The sequence below is a fragment of the Microtus pennsylvanicus genome, chromosome 5 (genome assembly GCF_037038515.1).
Source record: "Microtus pennsylvanicus isolate mMicPen1 chromosome 5, mMicPen1.hap1, whole genome shotgun sequence".
Lineage (NCBI taxonomy): Eukaryota > Metazoa > Chordata > Mammalia > Rodentia > Cricetidae > Microtus > Microtus pennsylvanicus.
The window spans coordinates 46,303,797-46,313,343 of NC_134583.1; the positions used below are offsets into that span (position 1 = coordinate 46,303,797).

The 9,547-nt window shown below is 41.6% G+C and overlaps 1 protein-coding gene across 1 annotated transcript; it reads left to right on the top strand.

The window, feature by feature from the left end:
- The first annotated feature begins 4,853 nt into the window (after nucleotides 1–4,853).
- Nucleotides 4,854–5,849, top strand: Or52w1 (olfactory receptor family 52 subfamily W member 1). Its single transcript, XM_075974761.1, has one exon. The coding sequence runs from the start codon at nucleotides 4,854–4,856 to the stop codon at nucleotides 5,847–5,849; it is 996 nt and encodes a 331-aa protein (XP_075830876.1).
- Nucleotides 5,850–9,547: the final 3,698 nt, after the last annotated feature.

Here is a 9,547-nt window from a genome sequence, read left to right on the forward strand (position 1 = left end):
CCTATCCTGTTTTCTATGCCAGTCCCAAAGCAACTGAGAGGTTCAATGTCCTCTTCTCTGCAAACACCAGGGCTGTCAGAGTTACAATCTGTGTCAGGCAAGAAGGAAATTCGGTTTAGCACAACTCCATAGCCAACATTGGTTAAAACTTCTAGAATCTGATGTCAGCTTATTGTAGACATATTAAGTGCAGTACAATATGGAAAACAATCCTGGTGTAACATAAGCCCCTGTGCACAATGAGGCATGATTACTTCGAACCTCTTCTCAAAGTACATGTCACTTGTTCTATGAAGATGGGTTCTGGAGATAGGGGTCTAGGGGAGGATCTGGTGTGGTCTGTCATAGAGATAGCACAGAAGTTACCTAGGTTGTTAACTACCTCTAGTCCTCCTGGGGGAGTCTGGGGGAGCCCCTAGCCATACAGACAGCACAGAAGTCATCTAGACTATTAGCCACAACTGGTCCTGGTTATGGGAGCTTGTGAGGAGCCAGACATGCATGCTATCTTTAGAAGTTTATGTACTTTTCAAAACAAAGTGACCAGACACCAATGAAAACAGAAGACCCAGATAATGGAGCATCTCAGAATGCCTCTGTTACAGTCTCCCCAGAATTCTACACACAAGACAGTTTCAAGGCTGCTGGCTATGATGGACCAACCTCACAAACTACTCCAGTCAAAACCTAACAAGTATTCTGATTTTTTTTCAAGGTTCCCCCAAAGATAGCAGGGACTACAGACAATAGGAAGTATTCTAGCAAATGATGCCCACATTACCAAGAGATGGGAAATGAACAGGTTTTGACTATTCAATGGATTATGCATATTATCATTTTTATAGTTTTTTATTATAAGTTGTTCTTAGACATAGTCCAAAAGAGCATAGAGTTAAATTTAAAGGTATCTTTCTAAAGGAAAAAGGAGAATATGATATAGGGATGATAGGAAAAAGGATAGATTATTGAATCTACTTTAACCCAAAAAAACAACTATTAATCTCACAATATTTTACATTGGTATGGATTTTAGTTTATTGATATAAATTTCAAGTTAATATTTTTGCTGTTTGTATGTTTCTACTCTTGTTTGGGGTACTGTGTTTATGTAGCTCATTTAAAAATGTAATGTATAATTAAAAACTACAGATTAATAGCCATCTATAACAGTCAAACTTATAGTCAGGTATGTTTTCAAGGTCACACATAAATATTTAGATAGATGATGGTCTTCAGACATTTCAAAGATCTATAGACTATGGCATGTAAGATGTTTTAATATAAGGCTTTGTCTGTTTTGGTGGATTTTTTTTCCTGTTTTTCAATTTTCCTCTTTTTTTGGTTTCTTTTTTCCTCTTTTGATAATGAGACATGGCTGCTCCTGGCAGCATCAATCTACTTCAGAGAAGATGATGGGCACCAAAGAACTCCATATAGAGTTTGCTTTCCTTGTGGCAAAAGTTAGCTCCTGGGAAAGGAACTGCCCTTTCTTCAACTTCTGACAGTGTGCTTTCCAAATTGGACAAGGACACAAAAGAAAGCAATTGCCAAACACTGCCAAGATAAAAGAAAATAGTTATTTAAAATTCCTGCTTTTCAGAAAAATCTGTCAGATATTCTAGGCCTGTAGGCCAAAGAATGGATGCCCCAACCTTGCAGAGGAACCATGGGTGATTGTCTAAGCAGCTAGGTATCTTTGTCATTTCTATAGTTTTGGAAGTCATTTGCTCTGCACTTCCTGTTTACTCAGGTAATATGATATCCCTTTCAGGTCTTTGATGGGGTTGAAGACTAGATAGTTACAATTACATTTCTCTCTAACTATAGTAGGAAGTAAATTATAAATTTAATTATAAATTATAAAATATAATTTATAAGTATAATACTCTGGACTCTTTAGGGGAGGACAACTGATGGAATATTTTCTTTATGCCAAATACAAATGGACTGGATATTGTAACTGTAATTCTTACTTGCTGTTTTTGTTGTGTATAATTTTACTATGCTAAAGCCAAAACATTTCTTTTTAATTAGACAAAAAGAGAAAATGTGGAATATTCCTTTACACTATATTAATATGTGTCTTTGTGAATGGGTTAATGAAGAAGTTGACTGACCAATAGCTGGACAGGTAGAGGTTAGGCAGGACTTGCAGAAAAAAAGAGAACATAAAGAAGAAGAGGAGTCTCTGAGAATCAGGAGGAGCTGCAGAGAGATGAACTTGTACTGAAAAAATGTATTGAGTCATGTGATAGAGCATAGATAAGAAATATGAGTTAATTTAAAGTGTAGGAGCTAGTAACAAGCCTGAGCTATTGGCTGAGCATTTATAACTGGTAAGTTTCTGAGTGGTTATTTGGGAGCAGCTGCTAGGACAATAAAGTTCAGCCTACAAACAAGAGGTTTCTTTTTCTGTGTTGCCATTGTATCAAGTACTGACCTCAGTTAGTTTAACTGCTTTAGTACCTCCCCACAAGTATGATGGAAAAAAAGGGGAGATAATAAACTTCTGGAGGACATTAGGTCTCCTTAGGGCCACTACATCTTTTCGCAAGTGGCACAGGACCAGGAACAAAAGTTTCAGTCAGTTCTGCTACAGTGTTGGTTTTGAAATGCAAATTTCTTAAAAAGCAGCTAACACAGTAGGAAACTGAGTCGTGAATTTCATGCTTCTAAGCGATTTTGTAATTTTAGAAACTAGATAAACACAGAAAACTTCACACAGATGATCCTGGCTGAGCAGGAAAACTCAGTATGTACTCTTCCCCAAATATGTCAGTTAGAACTTCCAATCCAATTCTGACAAGTCTTTCTATGGAACTCAAGGGTTTTTTCTCGATAAAATGCTGCATTTATTGTAGTATTTGCACTTTCTAACCATATAACGCTTTAAACAGTTCTGCCGGGTTTTTTGTTTGTTTGTTTGTTTTGGTGTGTGTGTGTATGCATGTGGAGGTCAGAGGTTGATTTCCTCAGTTGCTTTCCATTTATTTATGAAGGCAGGGTCTATTGCTAAGCCTAGAGCAACTCTAGGCCAACTGCCAGATTACAGGTAGGCCACTTGTAATAATTACAATTAGCCAACGCACTTGGCTGTTATGTATGGGCTAAGGAACCCAAGTCTGGTCTCCATTGCTACTGTTTACATGTGTGTCACTGATATTTTGGGGTGCTACATCCTTACTTCCATTTTTTCTACTAAGACTTACTTCCATTTTTCACTATGATTTTTTGCATAGTGTGGTCATTTTAAGGACGCCTCTTTATAGCAGAAAGAACTGCACTCAGTATCTTCTGGTCAGTAGTGAACAACATTTTTTATGCTCCATGGATACCTAACTCCTAAAACTGTAGTAACAAGTGTACTTGTCATCCTAGGCTTTGGGACTAGCAGATCTGCCCAGTTGAAAGAAATAAAAGTTCATTCCAACTGAATGAATACTAGACAATGTGAAGCTGTGAAGACAATGTGGCTAATGAGAAGTAATGCTTGCTCTATGCTTCTACTCTAGTGAGAAGAGAGAGACAAATAGTTATTACAACAGGGTGGGGTGGATGCCATTCTATAGAATTATACAAGTTCTCTATAACTACGAAGACCTCCCAGAGGAAATGTTCCCCTTTCCCACATATTTCAAAGGCTTTCCTTGCTTGCCCCTTTCCTGTCATGTTCCTGAGCATGCTGAGTCTGTGAGCACTGAGGCAGGTACAGTACAGACAAGAGTTAATATGGCACAGGTGGGAAGGATAGGGGCCCTGAGGGATGCAGGTAGAACAGGCTCATAAAAGGCCCCAAGAGGCACTGGGCAAGGTAAAAAGAGGCTGCCAGCACACAGTGCTCAGAGTAACTTCCTAGTCAAGTCTTCAGCTGTGATTTTGTCTTCACTCAACACTGAAGTTTCTGCTGGAGCTGGATGCTTGTGGGGACTCCATCTACTCACCCTGCCTCCTCCATCAGAGGTGTTTCTTCACATACTCAGTACTCTAGTATTTCTACCGTTTCCTCCTCCAGTTGCCTTACTTGGGAGACATTCCAGGAATAAGTCTCTAGTGGAACCCCCTTCTGGATCCAGAAGAATGGAAGAATTCCAACAAGAAAAGTTCTTTTTGCTGTCATCGTCTCTCTCTTCATTGCTCCCTACTCCCAACTTAACTCTCCACCTGATGTTCAAGATTACAGCTTCAGCACCAAATCCAGAATAATGTAAGCATCCCTTGAAATCAACAGATTTCCTTCTGTCTTCCAGGCTCCCAGCTTCACTCCTGATCCTACTTGTGCCCCATTACAGTTTCTTCCGGTCTTCCTAGTCTGCCTCCTCCTAGCTTCCTAGTGTATTGGTACCCCAAATATTAATTCAAGGAAATAGTTAAGATCACTGTGTCTACCCCTGTTACAGAATCAAAATCAATGAGGTTCAAAGTCCCTCCCAAAAATATAATTAAAACAAGATAACTGGTCACTCCATACCAGTCTTCTCCCCAAATACATAGACCAAGACTGAACGTTCTTGGACTCTACTCTGAGAGAGAAGGCAGTCATCTCAGCTCTGTCTCCTCAGATGACCTCACACTGGAGGGCTCTGCCAGTACCAGCCACTGTATCAGTTAACCACTTCCTTAAGCCTTCCTTTCTGCCCCTGCCTCTGCTCTCCCTACAACACTCACGGATTACTAGGAGCAAAGGATTCTCCCACCCTAGTTAGTATCGTGACCATAATTATCCATCCAACCCATGCCAAGGAAAGATTTTGCTCCTGTAATATTTCAGCCCTTTGCCAGTCCATGGATGGGTCTGTGTCACTGTGACATCTCTAGAATGTCTCCTCCTGCCTCCCCTATCAGGAATAATACCCATGAGACCCAAACTTTATCCTTACAGGATGACACCCAGTCGAACTTCACAGTCCAACTCCACCTTCCAATACCCAGTTTTCTTCATACTGACTGGCATCCCAGGGTTGGGGGACAGACAGACCTGGCTGACACTGGTGTTTGGGCCCATGTATCTGCTGGCCCTGCTGGGCAATGCAACACTTTTGACAGTGATCCGAATAGACTCTGCACTGCACCAGCCCATGTTTCTACTCCTGGGTACATTGGCAGCTACCGACTTGGGCTTAGCCACATCGATAGCCCCAGGGTTGTTGGCTGTCCTGTGGTTTGGGCCCCAATCTGTGCAATACGCTGTCTGCCTCATCCAGATGTTCTTTGTACATGCACTGACTGCTGTGGAATCTGGTGTGCTTTTGGCCATGGCCTGTGATCGTGCTGTGGCAGTGGGGCGTCCACTACACTACCCTATCTTAGTTACTAAAGCCCGGGTGGGCTATGCAGTCTCGGCACTGACACTGAAAGCTGTGGCTATTGTGGTGCCTTTCCCCCTACTGGTAGCACGGTTTGAGCACTTCCGTGCCAGGGTCATACACCATGCCTATTGCGCACACATGGCAGTCGTGGAGCTAGTGGTGGGTAACACACGGGTCAACAACTTGTATGGGCTAGCACTTTCATTGGCTGTGTCTGGTGTAGATATTCTGGGCATTGCTGGATCATATGGGCTCATTGCCCATGCTGTGCTTCGGCTGCCTACCTGGGAGGCGCGGGCAAAGGCCTTTGGTACATGTAGTTCTCACATCTGTGTCATCCTGGCCTTCTATGTGCCTGGTCTCTTCTCCTACCTCACACACCGCTTTGGTCGCCACACTGTCCCAAAGTCAGTGCATATCCTTTTGTCCAACATCTATTTGCTGCTGCCACCTGCCCTCAACCCCCTCATCTATGGGGTCCGCACCAAGCAGATCAGGGACCGATTCTTAGAAATGTTTAAATTCAGAAAAAAGCAGTTTTAATGGACAGTGGGTCATTGTCCTATATATGCACAGAACTGTGATGACCCAAAAGGTATTTGCTATGAAGCCCTTTGAGTGTATACCCCTGGTACCTGAAGACTTTGGCCTAGTCAGTCATGTCTTGCTTGAACGAAGGCAAAGGCAGGTGCTGCACATTACCGTGCAGGGAAAATAAGATGAAGTTGAGACCCAAAGATCTAGCTTGAGAATTTCTTTTCCTGTCCCCACCCCCATTTCAACCCAAGTCTCACTATGCTTCTTAAATGTGTTGGTGGTACTTGTCTGGACTTACAACCCTCTCTGTTCTTCAGACTGGAGAGGAAGGGGAAGGGGAAAGGGGGGAGGGGGAAAGAAATGGGAGGAGGTGAAAATTTGTAATAATAAAAAAAAGAAAAAGAAAAAAAGGATTCTCTTGGTCTTGTGTATAATTACAACTTCCTCTTCCTTCAGTTCCAACAAAGAACCCCAAAGTAATACCTACAACTTCTTTCTCTGGTGTTGAGATTTTGAGAGTCAAGAATCTACCTAAAAAATAAAGCTTGTATTTAAACAATCAAATCATTATAATCACCTGTCAACCTGTCCTTTTGTGTACCCTCAGCCAAGAATGTAAAATTCCCACCAGAACCCCTATATGTCCCGGTGTCACAACAGCATGCAATACTGTATCACATGGTGCAACATCATCATGGGAGTATTTCATGCTGCTGCCACTTCCCAAACAGAGATACTAAACAGGAAGTGGTGTTGCCCAATGGGGGAGTTCATTTTCAGTTAAGGATGGATAATAGAAGAAATAAAATATAATAGGCAGGGAGCCACAGCTGTAAGGACAGAGAAAACTAAAGCCATCGAGTCGTGGTGTTAGTCACAGAGACCTGAAACAAAACCTAGCACAGCAGCTCAGAGAGCTGGACCAAGCACCACGGGACAAGACACAGACGAGGCAGCTCCGTGTAGGACATTTGTCATTTCTAAGACTAAATGGGTCTCTTTAGACCCCCAATAAACAAGGAAGAGGTACCTCAAAATGTCTGTCCACTGAATCTGCATGGTTGAAGGGAGCATCTAGTCCAGTGTCTCTCCACCTCCTAACACTGCAACCCTTTAAGACAGTTCTTCATGCTGTGGTGACTATCAACCATAAAATTATTTTTGTTGCTACTTCATAACTTTAATTTTGTTGTTTGAATCATAATGTAAATATCTTTGGAGATAGTGGCTTGTCAAGAGGGCCACAACCCATAGGTCGAGAACCACTGGTCAGTCAATCATGTGTAAGTTTAGTTATTCCCAAAACTTATCTTTTCATGAACTTAAAAAACCTCCAAGAAATGGTCTTGTAGAAAACTAATGAAATACAGGCCTAGAGGTGGAGAATGGCTCAGTGGGAAAACTCCTTGTCTGAAAAAGCGACAACCTCCATTCAGATTCCCAGCACCCACATAAAAGCCAGCTGCAAGTCTGAATCCCCAGTACTGAGGAGGAGGACAGAGAAGAGACAGGTAGATCTCTGAAACACCCTGGGCATTCAGTAAACTCTGGATTCAGAGACTGTCCCAAAAGACAAAGTAAAGAATGACAGAGGAATACACCCAACTTCAACTCTGGTTCCGCTATACACGTGTGCATACAAAGGCATACTGAACCTGATGGATCACAAGCTAAGATATCCATCTTTCTCTTAAGAAATTTCCTTTTGGCCGGGCGGTGGTGGCGCACGCCTTTAATCCCAGCACTCGGGAGGCAGAGGCAGGCGGATCTCTGTGAGTTCGAGACCAGCGAGTTCGAGACCAGCCTGGTCTACAAGAGCTAGTTCCAGGACAGGCTCCAAAACCACAGAGAAACCCTGTATCAAAAAACCAAAAAAAAAAAAAAAGAAAAAGAAATTTCCCTTTGATAAATCTATTCTGAGAAAATAACTGAGATGTGAACAAATATATGGCAGTAGGATATTTATTACATTATAAAGAAATATAAAGGAATTCTGTGTGATAATCCCATGTCACACATACATACACACACACCATTTTCCCTCTGATACATGGGAAGGGATATCATGTGCAAATAATGTTCATGAGGAATGAGTCCATCACCATTCCACCGTGAGAGACTGTCCTAAGGCACCTTCAGCTCCTAGCTGTGCACAGTTCTTGCAAGGTCGCTTGTTCCACGGCTGTGTGCTGAGAATGTTTTTCCTTCGAGCCAAAAATCTAACACATTTGTGTTTTGTTGACACTGCATACACATACCTACCATGTGATATGTTCAGAAAGCTTTACCAGCACATTCTCATTCTTCATAATAACCTGAGAATTAACTATATGCCACAGTCCATCACCTATACTTTCAAAATAAATAATCTCTGTAAAAACATTTTTTTTCTATAGCTTTGGCCCAAACCCTAGCCCCAACCATTGTGATCTTATTTAAATAAACAGCCTTTATTTCACTTAGTGTAAATATTAACATATTTAATTGGAAAGAATGTTGATATGCCTGACTACAGGGCTTAAAACTGAAAAATTCTCAGCTTTAGTATATATTTATCCCAAAAAGTTTAAAATAAAGTAATAAGGGTTTATTTAATTATTCCTGCAGCCTGAAATAAGAGATTATTAAAGATTTTTATCACCTTAAAGTCTTTACGGTCAATGCTAAGATTTTATGCTGCCATGAGATTCATGCAGATTATCTCATGTTCTCTACATAAATCACCCTATTTATTTACTCCTAGTCTCCATCCAGATCACTCTCTGATATCCTCAAGGTGATCAGTGCCTCTTTCCAAAGATACCACAGACTGATACCACACGGGAGGCAAATCCCAGCAAAACAAGGCCCAACAGCCCAACCCTTGGGCTCACCAACTCATCCAGGACTCAACTACCATCTGGTTTCCTTCAGTACCTTTCAGTCGTAGACACTGAACAAAAAGGAAAGACAGACTTACTCAATGTTAAGGTAGATCATCATAGAATTTAGGAAGCCTAGAGATTCACAGGAATCAGAAAGTGAGAAAAAGGCAGATGGTATGGGCTTCCAGCTAAGCAGTTGAACTGAATCCAATCTGCCCTCTGAACCCTTGTCCATGAACAAACATTCTAAAGTCTTCTGCTTCCTATCTGACCAACAAGCCACCATCCCTGTACTGATCTCATCCCTCTCTTCTCATTCTTGACTCCCCTTATCATCTACACGTGCATCATTCTTTGCCTCTCCGTCAGCTTGTCTTCCATACTGCACAGGTGCAGAGGTCCACGGTTCTGTTCCTTCTACTGGACTCTGCCTTTTATTCTACTTCAGTGTTAACAAAATTTCTTTCACAAGGGAAGAGAGTTGCCAACTATACTACACTATATATAGCCTTTCCTTGTCAACCAAAATGAAAGGATGTGCTGAACTAGGTGTGATGGTATATACCTGCAACAATAGCACTTAACACAGAAGACAAAAGTACAAGTAGGAGGCCAGCTTCAGTGACACAGTGACATGCTGGCTCAGGGGATGGAGAGAATTCCAGTCCAAGGAATCCGATGTCCTCCGCTGGCACCAGGAATACATATGATGCACAGATACACATGTAGACAAAACATTAAAAATAGAGTCTTAATGTTAAAGATAGGGTGTTAAATAGGCACAAAAAAGAAAGAACTTGGTTTTAGTACTCTTAAGAAACCCAAGATTTCTCACTCGAA

What these genes read in the sequence shown, in the direction of transcription:
- Or52w1 (XM_075974761.1), top strand. Translation starts at nt 4,854, where the DNA reads ATGAGACCCAAACTTTATCCTTACAGGATGACACCCAGTCGAACTTCA.